The 23,400-nt window shown below is 42.7% G+C and overlaps 1 protein-coding gene across 1 annotated transcript; it reads right to left on the reverse strand.

Moving 5' to 3' along the window:
* Nucleotides 1-7,247: 7,247 nt before the first annotated feature.
* LOC121926693 (cytochrome P450 2J5-like) lies at nt 7,248-20,939 on the reverse strand. The gene is made up of 9 exons (XM_042459874.1): nt 20,769-20,939; nt 19,479-19,548; nt 18,599-18,748; nt 16,291-16,451; nt 14,737-14,913; nt 13,126-13,267; nt 11,365-11,552; nt 10,328-10,469; nt 7,248-7,438 (listed from the first exon to the last, which is right to left on the reverse strand). The coding sequence occupies exons 1-9, from the start codon at nt 20,937-20,939 to the stop codon at nt 7,248-7,250; spliced, it is 1,392 nt and encodes a 463-aa protein (XP_042315808.1).
* Nucleotides 20,940-23,400: the final 2,461 nt, after the last annotated feature.

Below are 23,400 nucleotides of genomic sequence, written 5' to 3' on the forward strand. Positions count from 1 at the left end.
GGGAGTTGGAGTTTGTTGTGGGGTCCTTGGCTCGAGGCTATGGAATTCTGGGAGTTCCATCTCTCTTTCCAGCCTCTGTTTCTTTCCCTTCAGATCTGCCATCTGGACCTAACCTCCATCCTTAGCCTCACGTGAATGCTAGGGAATGTCACCTATCTCTAAATGCCCTCTGCTTCATCCGAATGTACCACCCACCAGCAAAATTATTGTTATTGTTATTATTGTTATTATTGTTGTTGCTGTTGTTTTGCAATGAAAGAATTTTTAATAATAATAATAATAATAATAATAATAATAATAAATTTATTTCACTGCAAAATAATTGCTGTAGAAACTGCAGTTCTCCTTGGAAGTAAACCCTGCCTCCCCCTTGGCCCCACTTTGGAGGACGTCCTGCCCCCCCCAAAGAGTCCTTTAGACGCTTTACTAACCCCTCTCTCTCTCTTTGCCCCCTCTTTTCCCTTTCTCCTCGCCAGCATGGCTCCTCTCCCTGTTAAAACCTGAAGGCATTCATTTGGGGGGAGCACCGGAAGCAAATGGGGCAAAATTGCAGCACGGCATCATGGGAAATTTGCAACCCGGGGGTTTTGCAGTGCTGTTCCAGAGCACAAGCAAACTGGAATTCCACACCAGACCAATTCGCAGTGAGTTCGAACTGAGCCTCAATGCGAATCCTGTCAACCCACTTATTTAGCGAACTCCCCAAAATGAGGAGTCAGTAAGGATTCACTCCAGAAGCACCATGGAAGCACCATGGGAGGAGCTCCCATTGAAAGGAACCAGGTGTGAAAATACATTAACATTATAACGTGAATTCGCATCACTCGATTCGCAGTCGCCCTGGATCTGAGCTGGGAAAACCCCATTTGATAAATGTCTGTGTCTCACAATGGTTTTTGCAACTCCAGTCTGGAGTCACTCCTGGTCCAACCATGCGAATTCACATTAAAACATGGTAGATTATCACACATGATTGCTTTCTATGTGGAGTTGTAGAGAAATCAGTCAAGACCAGCCATGTGGTATGAATGGTTTAATTGACTCTGATCAACCGAACCGACACTTGGCCAATTTAATTAACAGTTTGAACCATACAAGTCTTGTACTTTTAAAGGCAGAAGAGCAGATAGGGGAAAATACAGGATCGTTAATTATTGCATGATTGGTTAATCCTCAACCTTTGGATCAAGGTGCAGGTATTAGCTAACTTTAGTAATTAACTAAAGGAAGGGGCAGATTATTTCTGTGTCTGGCGGGTAGGGATTCTTCCACTTAATCCGATAGGCCAGGGGTTCCCAACCTGGGGGTCGCCAGGATGGCCCAGGTGCAGCGGTGACTAGGGGCTCAGGGGGTCCTCCTCCTCTTTCCCAGGACTTGTCCTCCATTTCTGTCCAGGAGGGATTTTCCCAATGTTTCCCCCATTTGGAGCATCACTATGAAGCCCATGCAAAGTGGCCAGAGGCCCTCCTCCTTTGCCAGGACAAGTCCTCCTCATTTTTGTCCAAGAGGAATCTCCAAATGCTCCTCCCTTTGGAGCATCACTACTGGGGGCCAAGGGTCTCCTTCCTTTGCCAGGACCTGTCCTCCTCATTTCTGCCCAGGACCCGTTTGGATCTGGCTGCCAGGGATGGGAAAATAGAAGGGAGGAAGGAACATGAAGCCATCATTCACATAAGGGTTGCATTCATGTGAAAATGGAACCAGGAAGTGGCCCCCTTCTTCACCCCAGAAGTGGAAAGGTTCACAATGCATTCAGAGCCCCACTGAGCATGTGCAAGGGTCCCAATTTGAATGAGTGAATCCACATGGTATGTACTGGTGTGATAATGTATTTTGCACTCGCTCCACGTTGCCTCAGGAATGACCACACTTTTGCTCTTCACGTGTGATAATTCATCACCTGAAATGCCTTGGGTTCAAATTGACTCTGCTTCCCTTTCCCTTCGGAATGGCTTTGGATTGGAGTTGTAATTTCACGTGTGATAAACTCCTGTCTCAAAGGTATTGCAAGATCCCTCTGCACACTGATTTGCCCTTCATTTAATCATTCCTGAACCTCTATACCCTCAGAACCTGAAGCAAAACTGTGATAAAACTCAGTCCTGAAGAGAGTCCCCCTACTTCATTCCAGTTTTCTCTTTTTTGCACCAGCTTCCCCGTTTGAAGAACTGTTGCTATGGAAGGATGCAGGGGAGCCAAGGTGGAATAGTCATTTTTGTGATCGTTTTATTTTTAAAATATAACAATAATTATTTTAGCAGAGCATAGTGTATAGCAGTGTGCCAAGTCAGTGGCGAGCGACGGTGCCTCTCCATCCTTATGTGATCTCAAAGATTGTCCAGTCAGTTGTTCACACATCTTGTTGTTCTGTAACTTAATAAGCACCCTTCTGCCACAGTCATGAAACTTCTTTTTTGGTGTGGATAAACTCTCTGATAATGAGCAACAGGCATTTTCTCAGTTTATATACTCTAATGTACTGTACATATTCCATGAGAAGCAGTGGATTTGATGGTTAGTGCTGATATGCTGACAGAAATAAAACAATTGCCTGGTGATTTCTCTTGAATTATGGTGAACAAAATACCTTGACCAACCCAGAGCAAAGGATGCAAGCTCCAGGAAAAGAGAGATTCCACCTCAACATTTGGAGGAACTTCCTGAGAGTAAGGGCTGTTTGACAGAGGAACACACTCCTTCCTTGGAGATTTTGGTGGAGTCTCCCTCCTTGGAGGCTGTCTTTAAGCAGAGGCTGGATGGCCATCTGTCAATGCGGATGCTTTGATTGAGAGTTCCTGCATGACAGAAGAAGGGGCTTGGACGGGATCAGGGCCCTTCTTGGGGTCTCTTCCAGCTCTATGATTGTATGATTCTATATACTTGATGCAAGCTTTCAACGCTCCATTGGGCTTTTTCTTCATCAGGCAAGATATTATTATTATTATTATTATTATTATTATTATTAACCTTTATTTATGAAGCGCTGTAAATTTACACAGCGCTGTACATACAATCTTTTTAGTTAGACGGATCCCTGCCCTCGGGCTTCCAATCTAAAAAGACACGACACAGAAGGAGAAGAAGGGAGTGGTGGAGGGAAAGGGTCAGAGGTCCAGCAGTTCCTCTCTACCTCCGAGGCCTGGACCAAGGCAGAGGGACTGGAGGGAGGGCTTGGCTTCATAATGGATGGTTAATCTTCATCCAGGGAAAATACATACTCTCAAGTAGGATAATGCATATACAGTACATAGCAATACAGGAAATGGTTTGATAAACAGGCACCAAAGAACATCAAATAGTAAGCGACAATTATGCAATGCCTGGGAAGTCTTCTCTGAACAATTATTATTATTATTATTATTATTATTAAACTTTATTTCTAGAGCACTGTAATTATACACAATTATGTTACAAGCCAAACAGGAGAAGAAGACAAAACAATTGGAGATGCCTGCATGTTGTTTCTGTCTTTAATAAAGATGTTATAATGGGGAGGATATCTTTCATAGGCATGCAGCAATAGGGAGATTATCAAAGTCCAGGAAATTAAAGTCCGTTTGCATCTCACCAGGGGCCCCTCTTTTGCAATCCAATATGTCTCCCTTCACAGGCCTCTTTGTAGGCAGAGAACAATGGATTCCTCAAGATGTCTCCCTGTTTTTGCATCAGGAACGTTTTGGTAGGTGAAGATTTATGCTGAAGATGCCAACCACAGATGCTGGCAAAACATCAGGAATAAACTCCTCTAGAACATGGCCACAGAGCCAGAAAAACTATGGATGCCGGTCATGAAAACCTTCAACTTCACAGTATATGATCATGACTAGGAGCAGTAGTTTTAATACAAGCTGAGTATCCCTTATCCAAAAATCCCAAATCTGAAATGCTCCAAAATCCAACACTTGTTCATGGGTGCTGTCATACTCAAAATTATTTCAAGTATTGCGTATAAAATTATCTTTAGGTTGTGCATATAAGGTGTATCTGGAACATAAATGCATTTCATGTTTCAACTTGGCTCCCCTCCCCAAGATATTTAATTATGATTATGCCAATATTCCAAATTCGGGGAGCGGGGGTGAGATCTGAAATCTGAAACACTGCTGATCTTGAGCATTTCAGAGAAGGGATACTCAGCCTGTAAGTGCATTAGAAATAATTTAATTTTTGTTAATATTGATTTATTTTAGGGAGCTGGGTATGTTTAGCCTGGAAAAGAGGATGGTTAAGAGGTAAATATTTAGCTTTAAACAACTCAAATGATCAACAATTTAATAACCTTAACAGCTATGATTATCTTCAAAGCTAATCAGGATTAATAAGTACCCTTTAATAGCAATAATTACTCCTTGCCACGGTGAAGCAAGCTCTTTTGTTTACGTTTGCTCTATTTGGCAACCCCGTTGCAGCGTCTCCTTTACACAGACTGCAGAGGGATGGCACACTTTTTGGCTAAGGCTTGGGGATTGGTCCCTTCTTCTCTGGCTGCCTTCCTCATCTTGGAAGAATACAAGTAGGAAGCAGTGATTAAACTCAAGTCTATCGACCCAGAATCACGTAAACCCAAACAACTCCTGGGACTTGATTTGGACTTGAATTGGCAACAAAGAACTCACTGACTCAACTCGACCCGCAACTTGTCTATCTTCAAGCAACCGACTTGTTGCCATCATTCACTTCAAGCAACAGGCAAGGCCTACCTCCAGGACACAGAGCGTTCCTGGCAGAACAGCAAATGCATTCGGCAATGGGCTTGGAACAGAAGGAGCCTTCTAAAGCTTTGAAAAGCCTTTGAAAGGCTTTAGGAGGCTCCTCTGATGTGCAGCAGGGACAGCCTGCCAAGCAGACTTCAGTCCCTGCCTCAAGCCCTTTGCTTAATGCATTGCAGTTTCCCTCCAAGACATGCACTCTGCCTCCTGTTTTGATGTTAAGGAGTTTGTTCCCAGACTTGAGACTCAGCTTGAGACTTGACTTGAAAGCAGAATCATAGAATCATGGGTGTTTATCACATGGAGCTTTTTGCAGCTTTTTGCACCTCAGATCTGACGCAACTGCAGGTCCATCGATGTGAATTCACACGATAACGTGAATGTGTTATCATATGTGATTCCTTTCTCTGGGCGCTCCTTCCATGGCGCTTCCACAGTGATCCAAAGTGACTCCTCATTTTGATGAATTCGGGAAAAAGTGGAATTCACAGAAATTGCTTCCAAGCTCACTTCGATTTCACTCCGAATGGGTCTGGTGTGGAATGCAACTTTGCTTCTGCTCTGGTTCACCAGTGCAAACCCCCCCCCCCGGTTGCAAATTCCCATGATGCAGCACTGCATTCCCCCCCCCCTTTCTTTTCGTGGTCCTTTCACTTTCAGGGCAACTTTCAGGCACTCATTTTTGGAATATATTATATATTATATATATAGATATATTATATTATATATACACACACACACACACAACAACCACAACACACATCACTATGTGTGTCATGTGCATGCAATGTGAATATACAGATATCTATCTATCTATCTCTTCTATCTGTGTGTTGAAATTGCTGAAATGGAAGGGAAAATAAAAAAAGGGGATGAAGAAGACACAGAATGATTCACGAGGCAAATATTCACACATTCATGCAATTACATGAAACAGGGAACAAGAACTTGCGCCCCTTTTCACCCCGGAAACGTACAAGGTCATGATGTGTTCAGACCCCCACTGAGCATGTGCAAGGGTGCCGATTCGAATCGTTGAATCCACATGGTATGCACCAGGGTGATAATACAATGTGCACTCACCCTGCTTTGCGTGAATTCACATCACGTGACTTGCCTTGGATTCGATTCCCCCTCGATTTGGAAGGGCAACGGAAGGGCAATCAGGTGTGATAAAACATTTGCATTATAACATGAATTCCCATAGCTGAACCAGAAGTCACCCCAGATCTGAGCTGCAAAAACCTCCCTGTGATAAACATCCTAGAGTTGAAGGAGACCTCAAGGGCCATCAAGTACAACCCCCTTCTGCCATATAGGATCTCTCAATCAAAGCATCCTCAACATATGGCCATCCAGCCTCTGTTTAAAGTCCTCCAAGGAAGGAGACTTCACCACCCTTTGAGGAAGGGTCTTACACTGTCAATCAACTCTTAGTATCAGAAAGTTGATACTCCTAATGTTGAGCTGGAATCTCTTTTCCTGGAGCTTGCATCCATTGCTCCATTGTGTCCTATTCTCCGGAGCAGCAGAAAACAAGCTTGCTCCCTCCTCAATATGACCTCCCTCCAAATATTTAAACAGGGCTATCATATCACCTCTTAACCTTCTATTCTCCAGACTAAACATCCCCAGCTCCCTAAGTTGTTCCTCATAGGGCTTCATGGTTTCCAGACCCTTCACCATTTTAGTCTTCCTCCTAGAATCATAGAGTTGGAAGAGACCCCAAGGGTCACCCAGATCAACCCCCTTCTGCCATGCAGGAATACACAGCCAAAGCACCCTCAACACATGGTCAACCAGGCCATGAGCCTTGGTGACGCAGTGGTTCAATGCCTGTCCTGCAGCCACTCACTGAAAACCATAAGGTTGTGAGTTCAACACCAACAAAAGGGCTCAAGCTTGACTCAGGCTTGCATCCTTCCAAGGAGGTGGCTAAATTGAGTACCCAGATTTTGGGGGGCAATTTGCTTACACTTTGTAAACCACTTAGACACTGTTAGTTTGGTATGAAGCGGTATATAAATGAAGTTGGTTTTTGTTTGTTTGTTTGTTTGTTTGTTTAAAAAAACTCCAAAGAAGGAGACCCTTCCAGACTCGGAAGGAGTGTGTCCCACTGTCAAAATGACTTAGAAGAACTTGAGACTTGAAGGTAGAGACTGGTAGGCAAGTGCTATTGTTGTGCTGTTGGTACCACTCCCCAAGAAGTCTCACAATATTAAATTAATTTAGCACATCTGTTCTCTCCCAGGAGAATAACATTGTTTTCTTTTCTTACATTTGTTTTTTGCAGCAAAGATGCATAACCTTTTCAGACCCAAAGGTTGCATCAGGATAGGCTGTGAACACAATTCAACAAAGATTTCCTTTTCATGAAAATGTAACTGTCAGAGATAGGTCCCCCATCAGTTTTGTGTAACCAGAAGATGTCTTTAAATTTTTGTCAACCATCCTTCAGATTATTCATTGGATATATTTGTAAATTATGTCAGTTTAGGCAAATTTTTTTTACATCCCAACTCCAGTCATGGTTATAATTTATGATGCCTGACAGTGTGGAAGAGCGCAGAGCTGATAAGAATGGGGATATGTTGTCAGTCCTGTCCTTGGTTCTGTGTTGAGTTTCTTCTCTCCTCCTGGCAGCCGGAAACGAAACGCCTTCAGCAGAGCCGAGAAGAAGGAGAAGAGCTCGATCCTTGCCAGCTGCTCCTCCAAACATGTGGGATCCCCTGCGGAGGAAGCAGGGAAAGGCAGCAGATGAATCAAAACAACCGTGACTCATAATAACCATGCTCTTCAGGAGATCCATTCAGTGCAACAGTAGGCTGGCACGCTTGTTGTTGTTGTGTGCCTTCAAGTCATTTCTGATTTATGGCAACCACAAAGTGAACCTATTATGGAGTTTTCTTGGCAAGATTTGTTCAGAGATGATTTGCCCTTGCCTTTCCCTGAGGTTGAAAGCAAGTGACTTGTCCCAGTGGGTTTCATGGCCAAACAGGGAACTGAACCCTAGTTTCCAGAGCCATAGTCCAACACTCCATTACGTTTATCACACAGACCCCTAGAACAGGCCTGGCGTGGAACCAAAGGGAGCAGGATGGGAACGGAAGTGAGCCAGGGATGCAGTTTACAATACACCGGAACGCCAACACCACCGGACATTCCCATTCAGTTCCTGATTCATTCCAGAGGGAGCGATTTTCGGGAACGCTTCTGAACAGTTCCCAGAAATTGCCCCTTCTGGGATGGATTGGGAACAGAATGGGAATGTCTGGCGTTGGAGGCAATGTTGGCATTCCAGTGTGTGGTAAACGGCATCCCTGGCTCACTTCCATTCCATCCCGCTCCCTTTCGTTCCACGCCAGGCCCGTTCTAGGGGCCTGTGTGATAAACCTATATGTCACACTGGCTGGCATAAATAGCATAAATCAAGGGTAAATCCAGGCTGCATCCTGTTCAGTACTTATATGAGCATAAGTCAGACTTAATAATTTCACAACTTTGGAGAATCACCTTTATGGCCAATAACAGCCCAACATGATCCCGAAATCTTACGTTTTCAGCCAGGCAGCACTCGAAGGAAAAGGGCATCCAGGGCACTGCAGATCTAGGTGCTGGGAAATGATATCTGCCAAGGGGCCTGTGGAGAGAAGCCGTTGTGACTTTTCTCCATCTGCTTGTTCTGAATGGAACCCATGACCATTCTGCACTTGTCATTTCCCAGCAAACTGCTTTACAGTACCTTGGAAACCTTACCTGGCTGAAAATGTTGGATTTTAGGGGGTGGCATCATTAAACTTAGGAGTTTGCCACATGAGATGGATCATGTGCAGAAACTGAATTTAAAAATCTGGAAAACCCCCACAAAAGTGGGTTGATTTTCAGACACATCGCGGTTAATAAGCAGTAATGCAACATCAACCCAAACGGAAACTCAACAAAGCCTGCTTCTTTCTACTTTTGGGATTTTCCAAAAGTAAAAAGGAGCAGGTTTTGTCTATTTTCCATTCAGGTTAGCGCCGCGTTACTGCTCATTAACCCTTACATCATGTGAAAATCAACCCTCTTTGGTGGGTTTTGTCCACTTTCTGTTTGGGTTAACCCCCGACGTCATCTGAAAAACTACCCAGTTTTGCGGGTTTTTTGCAGTTTAAATTCAATTTCTGCATGGAATCCATATCTTGTGATAAACTCCTTAGTAATGAAGATGGAGTTCCATTGTCATAGTTATGTCTGCAACCCATATACTCTCTCTCTCTCCCTCTCTCTTTGGTCATTGCAAAGGCAGTAACACACTACTTCACTTACTCAGTGACCCTCAACCCCTCAAGATTCACCTGCCTCCTTTTTGGGAGGGGACATACTATGCAATTCCAGTGTGTGTGTTTTTAAAAGAAAAAGAAAATATATCCCACCTCTGATCCAAATATGGGACCCAAAACAGCTTATACTGTGATTTACAACAAAACCTGTGACTCGATTCCATTTTAATTGCCATTACCACATCCTATAGTATCATGTGTTTTGTAGTTTTGTTGAGACACCAGAAGTCTTAGGCTGGGAACTGTAAACAATCCTCCCTAAAGGGCAAATTCCAGGATTGCATAGGATGTTGTCTTGGTAGTTAAAGTGGAATCACGCGGCTGTAATAGTGTGAAATGGCCCTATGTCCCTAGAGCCAGGTGCAGAACAACAAAGACCTTCTCTAGGATGTCCCAGGGGTCCGCCAGAGGTCCCAGACCCTGATGTTGGTATGCATCTGGCTATATGCACATAACTGGGCATTTCTGGGATGTCTCCTACTCTCCATTGGCCACTAAATCTCCATGTTGGGAGGATCTCCGCTTAGACAGAACGTTAAGCCGATTCTGCAGGGACAGAATCTCAGTCATTGTCTTGCTTTGAATTTGGTTTGATTTGCTTTGGTGTGGTGAAGGATTTGGTTGGGCAACTGTGGTGGGTCCAGGGGCCTCTTTTCTGCCCTGGGACCCTCTACAGACTACACAGACTGTACAAAGAAAAACATAAGCAAAAGTATATAAATATTGGTTTTACAAATGCAGCTCCCCATCACAACCAGTTTAACAGAAGCAATTCCAGGAGAGGCAATATGCCACCCCTTCTTTGGGGCAGGCAGCAGGAGAAGCCCTGTTTGGGAAGTCTGGAGAAGACAAAGGCCCCATAAATATCCTTGGGGGCTTCATGTGGTCCTAAGGCCACATTTTGCCCAGATGTGCCTTACAGAAAGTTTTGTCTCATTGAAACAAACAAGACATAGGAGTTTATCACACGAAGGAGATCGGAAGTTTATCCCATGAATATCCCAGGAAAATTGCATAATTACACAAAATGATTTCACACAACATTGCACAAAACTCGCCATTAAAGTGGTCACAAAGAAGCATTAATGCACCTCTTTTTACTTTCTGGGTTTCAATGACAATACATTTCCAATATCACTTTATTTGTTCAATTGCATGTGATCATCATTTGAGCAATTACTCACCATTTCCACTTTATTTGTGCAATGCTTTAAATGCACTTTAATCTCTCTTTAGTGCCAAAATTAGACACAGTGTGATAAACTCCACACAGTCAAACGTCTCCTCCATATTTACCTGATCCAAATAGCTGAAATTCTTCTCTGGCTACAAATTTTCCGCTCTTGTCCAAAAAATGATTTGGGTTGAATTTTTCAGGTGTTTCCCATTGCTTGGGATCAAGAAGAGCAGAGTTCAGATTTGGATTAATAAATGTTCCCTGAAATGGAAGAAAGAAATTGAATCAGGATGCATGCTTTTCAAATTTGAACTTTACTGTTCCAGTGCTAGTAATTCCACATTTCTAATACACACAGCTCTCATCCTCCTTGATTGTCTTTCTGTAATAAATGCTGCACAATTGTATATATGTGAACCAATAATCAGTGCACCAAAGAATTCCAAAAAGACTCAGCATGTGTTTTATAGACTACAGCAAAGCATTTGATTGAATAGCTCACGAAAAGATTTGGAAGGCCCTGAAAGAGCTGGGGGTGCCACTCCATCTGATACAGTCCTAATGAGGAATCTGTACTCAGCACTCTCAAAATTTGGTTCCCAAGAGGCAAAGGGTCAGACAAGGCTGCATCTATCCCCTTCCTTGTTCAACTTACATGCTGAACACATCATAAGAAAAGCAGAATGAGAGTCAGAAAAAGGAGGACCTAAGATACGTGGACAATGACACCATAATATTAGCCGAAGGTATTCAGGAACTGAACAGTGAATAAGGAATAAGGTCAAAGAGGAAAGTGCCAAGGCAGCTCTGAGGCTGAACATAAAGAAAACAAAAATAGTGACCACAGAAGAAAGAGACAGATTCAATCTGGACAACGAGGAAATGGAAATAGTGAAAGGACTCCCATCTCTAGGATCAAACACTGAACAAAATGGAGACTACAGACAAGCAACAAGAAGAAGGCTAGGAATGGGAAAGGCAGCTATGAAAGGACTGGGAAAGACCCTGAAGAGCAAAGACATGCAACTGAGCACCAAAGTCAGAATGGTCCAGGCCACTGTATTCCCCATCGTCCCCATTTACGGATGGGAGAGCTGGACAGTGAAGGAAGCAGACAGAAAGAAAACCAACTTGGCTTCCCTTAACTGCTCCATACCTTGGGCATGAGGAAACCCAAGAGGTTCACATCCTTTGCAGCTTGCCTGATTATTCCGAAAAGGAAGGCGTATTTGCTCCGCTGGATCTCATGAATAACTGCGCAGGTATAGGGCAGCTGCTGCCAGTCTTGATAGGCGATGGAGTGAGAGGGGCCCAAAACATCTTCCATCTCCTTGTAGACTTTATCTGAGGGAAATGGAGAGAGGGAAGAGGAAATCGACTTTATTTTGGACAATGAGTTTATCTTGAGAAACTCAGAAGGCATTCCATATCAAATGAATACATATTGTTCTATTACAAAAAATAGCAAAGATCCCACATTACAGATGTTTTCAACTGCGTATCGTCTCTTGAACCAACTCCACAAACCAAACTCAGTATCTGTGGCTTATAAAGACCATCTTAACCTAGCTAGACTAACTATTAGGGAACTGAATCACACTTAATGTGGATACCAGAATCTGAAGACCAGGGATAGTTTTTGGTAGTCCCAGCCTTGGAGAGAAGGGCAGGATGATAACAACAACAACAACAACAACAATAATAATAAGTGTAATGACCCCTGCTGCTGACCAGACTCCTCCCCGGCTGAGCTCACAGAATGGTTTCAAAGCTGATTTGAATTTTTTTTAGCCATAGATTCAACCATCCACAGCTTGAAAATATGGTCAAAATATGTGCATGTTTTGTGTGCCTTCAAGTCATTTCCAACCCCTTTCTAAAAATCTTCTTACTTTGAAACGATACTAATTTATTAATTGAGATGTCTAAGACAACGTTTAAGATTGGTAGTGCGAGTGTTTCTTTTTTAATTTCCTAATTTGAGGCTCTCATGAGCTAGTCAACTATATTAATAAGTTATCGTAGGCGCAGTACAGACCGCCAAAAAAGGGCAGTCTGCCAGCGCCTGTTTTTCCACTGGAGAGAAGCCTCAGCCGCCAAATGGCAACGCTTCCCACCGGTGGAAAAAGAACCTGCAAAAAGCGGGTTCTTTTGAAGCTGTGATGGCAGTATAACTGGCGCACTTGTTTCATAAGTCCTGCGCAGCACCGTGCAGCCGCCGCACGGCATGCCCTCTTCACGTGTGAAGGTTGTGGGGCGTATGGGCACTCTGCCCTCCAGGTAACCCTTGCACATGACAGGGGCGCCTGAAAGGCCGGTATGTACCAGGTTGTAAAGGAATCGCAATCAACTACTGAAAATTAACATTGGGGATATTTCAGCCAGATTGGGGCCACGGCAACCACACACCGTGGCCCTGATCTGGCCTTTCCAGGGCGCAAAAAGGAGCCGCAAAAAGCAGCTCATGTTTACACCCTTGAAAAGGTGCAATAAAAATTTAAAAAAACAAAATAATAAATCTTGTATTTATATCCCGCTCTTCTATAGCAAGACAATCAGAGCAGCTCACACTAAAACGTCCACATACAATATAATACATAAAATTACAATAGCCCCCCCCCCTTAAAAAAGAATTAAATATATTACAATGAAAAGAGTTTAAAATCAATTTATAATAAAGATGACATAGGCAGGGTGGTAGTAAATACATGGTGCGAGAAGGTAATCAATCTGTGGCCGGGGAATTTATTTGGGAACGTCCCGGTGTCTATATGCACGTGGTGCGTTGTGCGTTGTGGAGGCGCTACACCCCGACTCAGCCCCAGCCAGCCTTTTAGGCCAGTGTATAAAGGCTCATTAATTGTTTTCTATTAGGATCAAAACCAGCCCATGCTCCCACTGCAGAGCCCTTCCTCACCTTGGATATCTGGATGAATTGCCATGAGGAGCAATGCCCATTGCAGAGAAGTGGCAGTAGTCTCTGTGGCTGAGATAAAGAGGTCAAGAATACACTCGGCCAGTTGCTCTTCATCGTAAGTGGAGCCAACACGACCCTTGGCCTGTTATCAGGAATAAGAAGACAGCATTATCACAAATAAACTCAGGCCTATGCTTTCACCCATTTGCGTTACTACACCATAATAGTGCATTTTTGCTCTTTAACTGCTATGGCTCCATTCAGTGGAACCCTGCGGTTTTTAGTCTGGTGACTGGAGCTCTCTGGCTGAGAAAGGTAAATATCCTTCTCTAAATTGCAAATCCCAGAATTTCATACAGGACTCTAGTAGTTAAAGTGTAATCATAGTGTTATAATTTTGCAGTGTGACTGAAATGCTTGGGACCAGAAGAACAGTGGGCTCTTCTTATCCACAGGCTTGCCATCAGTGGATTTGAGCTTCCATAGACAGCAAGCCCCAGCGTTTGTAATGGAGGCACATGCATGCGGCTGCACCAGCGGTCTTGCGCAAGCTGTGCTGCCATAGAAAACAATGGGACTTGAGGTCTGGCTTTTTTGTTATCTGCGGGGAGGCTCTGGAACTGATCCTCTGTAGATAAGAAGAGAGGACTGTATTTCAGAGTTCAGATTTTTTTTTCCAGATTTTGGAATATTTGGGATTTGGGGATACAAGTAGCATAGTGTGTATATTTGCAAGACTGGGGAGACACACAAGAAAAGCAAGACTGGAAAAAGTGGAATGTGAGGATCTGCAAAATGGCTGGAATCCAAGCATAGTGCTTGATGTGAATCCACACTTCCCACCATTTCACAGATCCTTACATCTCTCTCCAGCTGTGTCTCTGTCCATCCTTGCATCTCTTTCCAGCCTTTAGGGGGGAAATATAGTAGATTTCCAGGGGCCTGGTAGCTGCCCACCTCCTCCTTCGGACTGCTTTAGCCGCTACTGTGAAGTGTCATATCGGCACTCAAAACGTTCTGGATTTGGGATCACTTTGAATGGATACGCAACCTGTATTCTCATGGTTATGTAGGGATTACAGTGGTCCTCCACATTTGCTCGGGTTAGGAGTGAATGATCCCCATAAATGTGGAAAACAACAAGTATTTTTTGCTTTATTATTACCTAAGAGAATGCCTCTCTAGGAATCTCCACGTCCTCCAGTGCAATCTATTGTCAACGTCTGCCAGATGTTGAATCATGCTGGAGGTCTTGCAAATGCCTAGAGAAGTGTTTTTTCTAGGGACTTCTAGGTTCTGCAGCACAACTCTATGGTCAACTTCTGGCAGAGTTGCGCTGGAGGACCCAGAGAGTCCTAGAGAGACATATTAATCAAAACCACAAATAATCAAATCTGTAAAAGTCAAAGCTGCAAAGGGCCAACTGGATAATCTGCTTTTGCGACTGACATTAATAAGAACAAAGTGCTTCAAGGAAATTGGGGAGCTAAATGTATAACTTTCCAAAGGGTCAGAAAGTCCTTTTGTGGAAGGGATTCCTGAGATGTTGCTCTCCATCCTTAGTAGGGAATATCATTGGGTCACCAGTTCACACACAAAACAGATACTCACTTTCTCTATTTGGATTAGGTAGAAATCAACAAAATCCTGGGGTTCGTGCCGTAGTTGACACTCCTTATGTTTCTTTATCTCCTTCTGTACAAAAGAAAGCACCGCTTTCCTGGAGGACAAGGCCTTCTTCTGTGGTCCTGGGAGGCATCTCATGGCCCTCGGGAACAAGCGATAAAGCTGCAGGGGCAATAAATACCAACCAAGGTGAGAATTATCCTGGATGCAGTTATTTCCCATTTCTATGAATGGATGTGAAAGATGGACAGTGAAGGAAGCTCACTGGAAGGAGATAAATTCATTTGAGATGTGATGCAGGAGAAGAGTTCTGCAAATACCAAGGACTGGTTAAAAAAGACGAAGGAATGGAACTTAAAAGCAAACCTTGAACTCTCACTAGAAGCCAAAATGATTCAACTGAGACTGCTGCAATTTGGACATATCATGAGATTACATGACTCATGAGGAAAGGAAAATGATGCTTGGTAATGTAGAAGGCAGTAGGAAAAAGGAAGACCACATTCAGAGTTCAGAGAAGCGTTCCCAGGCATTGCGTGATTATCATTTGCTATTTGATGTTCTTTTCGTTGCCTGTTTATCGTACCATTTCCTATATTGCTCCGTATTTTATATGCATTATCCTATTATCTCTTAGATTGTATGCCATAGGCAGGTTTACTCTTATCTACTTATTGTTTTTATGTATAGCCCTGTGCAAATCTAAAGCACTATATAAATAATAATAATAACAACAACAACATTACAGTTTTTTGAAAGACAGCAATAGACTCAACCAAGGGAGCCACGGAGGCCTTGAGTTTGCAAGTCCTGAGCATTGCTGTCAATGGCAGAGGGGCCTGGAGGTCTTTCATTCATAGGATCATAGGATCATAGAATATGATTCACCATAAGGCAAAGTTGTTATGATTCTATGATTCTAAGCTGGAAGCAGGAATTAAGGACGGGATTTTCTTCCTTCCTTGTGGCAAATCATTTCTTCTGAAAGAGGCTCTGCACCATCTGAGGGGGAATTTAGCCAAAAGAGGACCTTGAGACACGAGAGGAAAGTATAGGCATGTTTAGAGAAGTGAAGGTTTTCATAGATACCTTTTTAAAAAGGGACTATTCCTATGGAGGCAGCCACCAAACAGCCCAGCGAGGACTGAGCATGAACAGGGTTCTGAATTTCTTTGGGGAATGAAGGTGGCAGGGAAACAAATGGAGCCTCCTGAAAGAAGGCCTGGGTGGCTGGCACTCCAAGTAGGAGCACTTTTACAGTGCAATATTTCATGGCAGGATGTAGTTGTATTTCCTATTCTCAGTGCAAACCATTCCTGTCTTTTCTATGTTCATTCCCTACTCCCTAAAGGCTTGCATTGCTGTCTTTGAAAAACCAAGCTCTACAAAACCACATTTCCTGTGTTGAGTAAGTGGATTTAATGGCAAATAGCAACAACAAGCATAACTCCAACCCCTGAAGCTCTCCGAAGGCCATTAGTTGGGTATGAGCTTTGTTGAGACCTTTCTGTTTGAGCAGGAAAGCAAAAGACTACTCACTGCATAAATGAAGCTGCCTCCAGCTTTTAAGGCCAAGTCAATGTCTTTGACCAGTCTCTGAAAAGTCTCGTCATCCGTGGGAAACCGGTGTCCGAAAGCCACAGCGCATACCACATTGCAGACGGAATTAGCGACAGGCAACAAAGGGTCAAGCGGCTGTCCTGAAAACGCAAGCCATTTGCAGACATTTTAAAACTGCTTTCCTCTTATTGCTGAGAATTTCATGCTGGGGATAAGAAAACATTTCTATATGAGAGACATCCATATTTACTTTACTGTACATTATACAGAGACCCCAGGATTCATTTCTTGGGAGAGCTTTAAAAAAAAACCATTTGATAATGCAAAGGTTCTTCCAAATAATCTTTTAAACTTAATTGTAGAGGTCCTGCTAGGAGTATGCAACTACCCTCCAAAGGAATCCATAAAGGCGGCTGTTTCTATCCTACTAGAATGCAATCTTCATTTTCAATAGGGTAAAACTGCAAAGGCTTTAGGGCATTGTCCAGTTTGAATTCCTTGCCTTTCTTTCGTTTTAGAGCTTTCATAGGATAGCTTCAGTTCTGAACCCGGGATTTTAAGTAGCCGATTTAGCAATCCTTTCTTGAGAGACCTTTTGAGAGGAAGGGCCATTTGGGGTCAGGTGATATTATTTATGACCTGTTGGCAGAGTTACTTATGCCTTTAATATCCCACCTTTCTCTCATCTGGAAACCAGGCAGTTGAGTCTCCCTTACCCAAAACGCTTGGCACCAGAAGTCTTTTGGGACATTGGAAATTTTCTTGGATTTTGAAATAATGGGATATCTTGGAGATGGGACCCAGGTCTAAACACCAAATCCATTTCTGTTTCATATATACCTTATATACACAGCATGGAGGTAATTTTGCACAATATTTTTAAATAATTCTGTCTACCTTGAACTGTAAGAAACCCAAAATGTCACTATCTCAGCCACCCAACAACTGTTTTAAATATTTCTGATTTTGGGATCTGGATAAGGGAGACTCAACCTGTACTAAATCTATTACTATAAAGGTTTCCACCTTTGCAATCGCACCCCAAAAGACCAAGTATGGATTTCCAAAGCCCTCAGTAACAGACTGCAAAGGGACCAGTTGTTTTAGTTAGAATCATAGCATTGTCAAGCATTGTCCTGCAGTGATAGATAATCAGTATTAATTTCAGGGTTCATTCCTTTATTTTGTCCCTGGCAATGTGGTTATTGCACCCCTTGCTGCCATTATTTGCTTCCGCAGCTATATTGTATTTACGCAGCGTATCCTTCAGTATTTCACAGAGGAAGATGGTGAAGCCAAAGAGCATGACAATGCGGTCAAGATGGCAGAAGTGATCCTGAGCCTGTTTGGAGGCTCAAGAAGGGAAGCGCATCCACTGCTTAGTTGAATTTATAGGAACTGACTCCACTCCTGAGATAAGAACAATAGATTATACATTAATTTAATGGAAGATCAGGCAATGTATGGGTGAGAAAGGGTAAGAAGGTTTTTTGCTATGTTGAATGAAGGTATGGGTATGTTAAGAAACTGAGGATTAGAAGTAAGAAGGATATGGAGAAAATGGAAGATAAGAAACAAAGATAAAGAAAGGTAGAATGAAACAAGAGGGTTGAAAAGAAGGACAGAAAATAGGAAGAAGATGTAGAAAAGAAGGTTGTTGGGAGGAAGGAAGGGGAAAGGAAAGCATGAATTAAATAGAATAGGAAAAGGGGGAAAGGGAGTGGGTACTTGTAATATATTACAATGAATTGAAGACTAATGTATGTGATGTTTATTTTGAGATATTGGTTTGTAGGTTAAAAAATTCTCTCTATATATATATTTAAAGAAAGCAAATGTTATCAATAAGACAAACTGAGAAAGGGTTGCAGCAGCCAATTTTTACCTGAACATACTAGAAGAGCAAGACTCCTTCCCTTTCCTCCTCTGTTCAAAAAAAATCATTGAGTGTAAATTACTTTTGCTCTTTGAATTCAGTTTGCAGCAACTGAAGTAAACTGAAGACAAATTAAGAAAGTGGGAGGAGAAGAGAGAAACCGGGACATTTTAAGAAGTAGCTGAAAAAGTGAGAGGATTAATATGGACTCTCCTGCCAAGTCAGGACAGTTGACATTAGGACACAGTGGTCTCATATGAGCATTGCACCACAGACAAATAAACCAGGTTGAATCCTATTAGAACAGCAATGGGAAATGCTCCAAATTGCACTGTGAAGTGTGCAGAGATGGTGCACAAAATTTGTGCAGAGCAGGAGACATGCCAGCCATCGCCTCCAAATGCTACATACCTTTTGCGCATGCAAATGTCTCCACCAGCTTCTGGGCCTCTTCTTTGATTTGATGCTCCATGCTTTTCTTCCCATGTTCCAGCTTCTGCATAGTTGCTTGCCCAATCTTTTTTTGCTGCTTCCAAATGTCTCCATTGGAAAACACAAGATCTGCAACCATTAAGAATCAAGAGGAGGAAAAGAAGAGACAAAAAAAGTCTCTGGCACCATTAAAACTAACTAACCAATTCATTACTGATACACTTTCATAGACCGCATCCACTTTTCCAGGTATGGATGGTGCAGTGTCCCATATTTTAAATAGTTTAACATTAGGCCTGCCTTCGCTCTTTCTTCTTTGCCTTTCTCTGATTCACAGAGTCACCATAAGTCAAAGTCAGCATGACAGCGCAGTTAGCAACAACCACAACAACAAGACAAACACTTTTTAATAGGAGAGGACTATATCATTCTGCCCTGGTTTTTCATCAATTTGTAAACTTTAAAAAAAATCTTCAGGAGAATTCACACATGTTTTGATAAGCATGAAAATTAAGACAAATTTGTGCACACAATTTTCACTAACATGCGCAGTTACAGCAAGTAAACTGTGCATTTTTGCATGTATGCTTATATTAGAAAAGTTGTTGTTGTTGTGTGCCTTCAAGTCATTTCCGATAAACCTATGATGGGGTTTTATATTGCACCACAAAATTCAGGGAAGTGAGAATATTGTTAACAACTTTGCATCTGGTTCAAATATTCATTTAGTAGCCTGAGTCTAAACCAAGCAAACTTTTCATCATCCTGACCAGAGACTTTGATTGTTCTCTTTTTAAAAAATGTATAATGCCTCTGGCAAAAAGACTAGCAAACGCTCTCACTCTTCATAATAACTTACCCTTCTCATTTGTTACAGCGGTAAGGAACGGAGTCGCAGATGGTTCATTGTTTCCGGGCTCCTTTTTCAGCTGCCATTGGGGTCAAATGAGAGAGAGATGTTACACAGGGGCATAGCACCCTAGAGCTGGAAGAGTCTCCAAGGGCCCTGATCCAGTCCAAGCCCCTTCTTCTGCCATGCAGGAACTCTCAGTCCAAGCCCCCCCTCCCTGGGACAGATGGCCATCCAGCCTCTGCTTAAAGAAGGAGACTCCACCACTCTCCAAGCAGAGAAGACCAAAGACCTTGTAAAACTACAAATCCCAGGATTCCACTGGAGGGAGCTACAGCACTTAATATGGGGTCAGATGGCATTCTTTCTACAGGAGAGATGCACCCTAAATTTCAGACTAAATTGTAAAGGCATGGCACTTGACCTGTTTTGGGAATGGAGTTTAGCAAGCTGGGCTAGTTCTTTTGAAATCTGATGCATTTCGATGCAACAATGATAATAATAATGGTGATTATAATAGTATGTAGAGAGATCTTGTAGCACCTTTGAGACTCACTGAATGAAGAAAGAAGTTGGCAGCATGGGCTTTCCTAGATGCAAGTCTACTTCTTCAGATACAACGGATATCTCCAAAAGCATCTGCAGAAGAAGACTGACGACTAGGAAAGCTCCTGCTTCCAACCTCTTTCTTTCAATGAGTCTCAAAGGGTCTGCAAGATCTTATTATTGTTATTATTGGATCTAAATGCATCTGAAGAAGTAGACTGAAGTCTAGGAAAGCTCCTGCTGCCAACTCCTTTCTTTCATTGAGTCTGAAAGGTGCTAGTGGGAGAGACCTGCTGGACTTTCCCCCGTCCCCATTGCCATCCCCTTCTCCTTTTGTGTCTTGCCTTTTTAGATTGTAAGCCTGAAGGCAGGGAAATATTCAGTTAACAATTTGTCAGCCCTCCAAGAGCCTTTTGGACATATAATGATAATGCTCTCTTTTCTGTTTTTCATTGTAATATTCTTTTAAATTGTACGCTGCTCTGAGTCCCAATTGGGGGGTGAGGGAAAGTGGGATCATCACCATCATCATCATCATCACCACCGCCATCATCCTCATCATGTTATAGGATGCGTCACACCTGGCAAACAATCAGGAGTTTTGACAAAGAGATGACTGAACATCTATCTGTACAATGGTTCTGTAATATCTAAATCACGTTTTGTCCAGTGTCAGCCCTGGAAGAAAATAATTCACCGTTCCCATCACCAGCTGTGGTTGTTTTTATAAATCAATTATTTGGGAAGAAGTACCTTCAGGAAAGTGTCTTGATAAAGTCTGGTCCCGATCCGCCACATGCCTCCCATGAGAGGAAGAGGAAGAGGTCCAGAAGGATAGGACCTCCGAGACCACAGCTGCCGCAGAAAGTGCAGGACCAGGAGACCCACCAACAGAGCCGTCCAAAATAGCCGCATGGCCAGCATCTTTGGGGCTCCTCTGTCCTTGGTCCCCAGTTCTGTGCAATGCGCTTTCTTGAATGGCCCTTGAATGCTCTCATCCTTTGCATTGCCAGTTCCTTCACTCTTCTGGCAACACCCTTTTATGTAATCCATTGGTTCAGTGAGAGTAGGCAGCAAGTGGCCTCACGCCGTATATATACTAGCAGCCCTGGAATGAAACCTTGCAAGGCTGTGTTACTACTAAGCCTGCATCTACACTGCAGAATTAATCCAGTTTGGCACTGTTTTAACTGCCATGGCTGCCTCCAATGGAGTTGCGTTCATTTCATTTTTGTTTGTTGTTCCACCAGAGCTCTCTGATAGAGATGGCTAAACAAACCTCAGAATTATCAATATCGTTATCATTATCATTATCATTATTTTCTCATATCCCGCCTTTTCCCCAATATAGGGACTAAAGGCAGCAAACAGCAGATTTAAAACAATACAATTTAAAAACCATACAGCATTAAAAATTTTAAATATAAAATATTTAAAAAAACAATTAACTCATTTTAAAAGTTAAAACAGTTGTGAGTTTTAAAATTTAAACAGCATGACATTCCCAGGCCTTCCTGGTTTGCAAAGGCCTGTCAAATCGATAAGGTCTGGGGATGCGCCGCTATTTACAGAATTTAAATTGTTTTACATTTTAAAAAATTAATTTTATTTCAATGGTTTAAAACAATTTTTTATTTTTTTAAAAAATTAAATTTATTGTTCTGTTTAAATTCCTGAACATTGAAACAGGACAATTAAAGCAGCGTCAAACCGGATTATTTCTGCAGGTGGATGCAGCCTCAGACACTGCCTAGAACACAAACCAATGGATTCACATTACAAGAAAAGAGATTGCACCTAAATGTTAGGAAGAACCTTTATACTATAAGAGCTGTTTGACTGCGGAATCAATTCCCCTGGAAGCGATTTAATTTTAATTTATTGATTTAATGTATTGATTTGATTTTTTTAATTCCTCTGGAATTCATGTAAACAGATTAAATCATGGATTTAAATCCTGTTGGTAGTTCCTACTGAAGTGGGGCCATACAATCAATGGGATTTGCGTTCATGTTGACTCACCACTTAACAACTGATTAATGGGTGCACTTTCACTGGGATTAGGCCATTTAATTCTCTCTGTGTGTATGGCCTTCAAGTCATCTGTCGGCTTATAGTGATGCCCTGAATTGCAAAGAGTTTTCTTAGGCATGGAATAGTCAGAGGTGGTTTTATCCATTCCTTCCTCTGAAATATTGCCTTCAGCACCTGATATTCATTGGCAGTAGTCTCCCATTCAGGTACCGGCTGACCCTACTTGACTTCCAGGATCATAAAGGATCTGGTGCCTTTCAGGTATTGGTGCCTCCTATTTAGGGTTGCCATAAGTCAGGACCTCCAAACCGGACAAATGTAGGACAACATTTGCAAATGTAGGACACTTTTTTAAATGGAGGACACGCAAAAAAAATTGATGTTTTTTTTTTAAATGTTAATAGAAATGCATGTTTCTTAGGCATGATCAAAATGGAGGACATTTGGGCATTATTTCTAGACAGATGGCAGAAATTGACTTCCCTTTCTGGCCAAACACCCCCAACCTCCATTCCAAAACACACACGACAGCACATTTGGCCATTGAACATGGCTTTACTTAACATGGACTCTTGCATATTTCAGAGGCTTATTCCATAACCAAACCCCTTGGGTTTAACACTTAGCATGGTTTAACATGGCTATGCATGTTGAACATGTCAAGGTGGTCTCACAGTTCTTGCGCCAAGTGTACTTCTCAGAAGTGTGTACTTGGTCAAGGGACTTTGGTTTTTCTTCTCTGCGCATGAGTTTGTAAAAATCACAGCAATTTACATTGGCCTTGCCTCAGAGGCTTTCTGATATCAATATCACCATTAAAGAACCAAAAACACACAGAAAGGGCACTTTGGAAAGTCACACTCTTTTGGCTTCAGAAACAGTGTGTGCATGCCTCTCAAGCTGACTCATATCATCATCATCATCATCATCATCATCATCATCACACTATCATTGTCAAAGCAGGGGAGACTTGGTTTAGCATTAAAAGCAACCCCAAAACACACGTTGGAAAGGGGAAACACTCTCTCGGCTTCAGAAACAGTGCCTGCATGCCTCTCAAGCTGACTCTCATCATCATCATCATCCTATCATTGTCAAAGCAAGGGAGACTTGTTAGCAATTAAAGCACACAAAATAAAATTAAAAAAAACCTTGAGGCTTCTGGCCACTCACCACCTCCTCCTTCTGCCCCCCCTCCTCTTCCTCCTCCTCCTTTTGCTCCCCCCTCTTCCTCCTCCTCCTCCTCCCCCCTCCTCCCCCCTCCTCCCCCTCCTCCATGCGCTGCGCGGCCTGGAGGCGGGGCAGAGGAGGCAGAGGAGAAGGAGGTGGGTGGCGCGGGGCTGCATGGGGA

The sequence above is a fragment of the Sceloporus undulatus genome, chromosome 3 (assembly GCF_019175285.1).
Source record: "Sceloporus undulatus isolate JIND9_A2432 ecotype Alabama chromosome 3, SceUnd_v1.1, whole genome shotgun sequence".
NCBI classification, from domain to species: Eukaryota; Metazoa; Chordata; class Lepidosauria; order Squamata; family Phrynosomatidae; genus Sceloporus; species Sceloporus undulatus.

Bases quoted from the DNA above. Each gene is read 5' to 3' on its own strand.
- LOC121926693 (XM_042459874.1), bottom strand. From the start codon at position 20,939: ATGCTGGCCATGCGGCTATTTTGGACGGCTCTGTTGGTGGGTCTCCTG. The intron at 14,914-16,290 runs GTGAGTAGTCTT...TTGCCCCTGCAG, and splicing joins GAGGCAGCTTCATTTATGCA to CTTTATCGCTTGTTCCCGAG. The intron at 13,268-14,736 runs GTGAGTATCTGT...TCCTGATAACAG, and splicing joins ACCTAATCCAAATAGAGAAA to GCCAAGGGTCGTGTTGGCTC.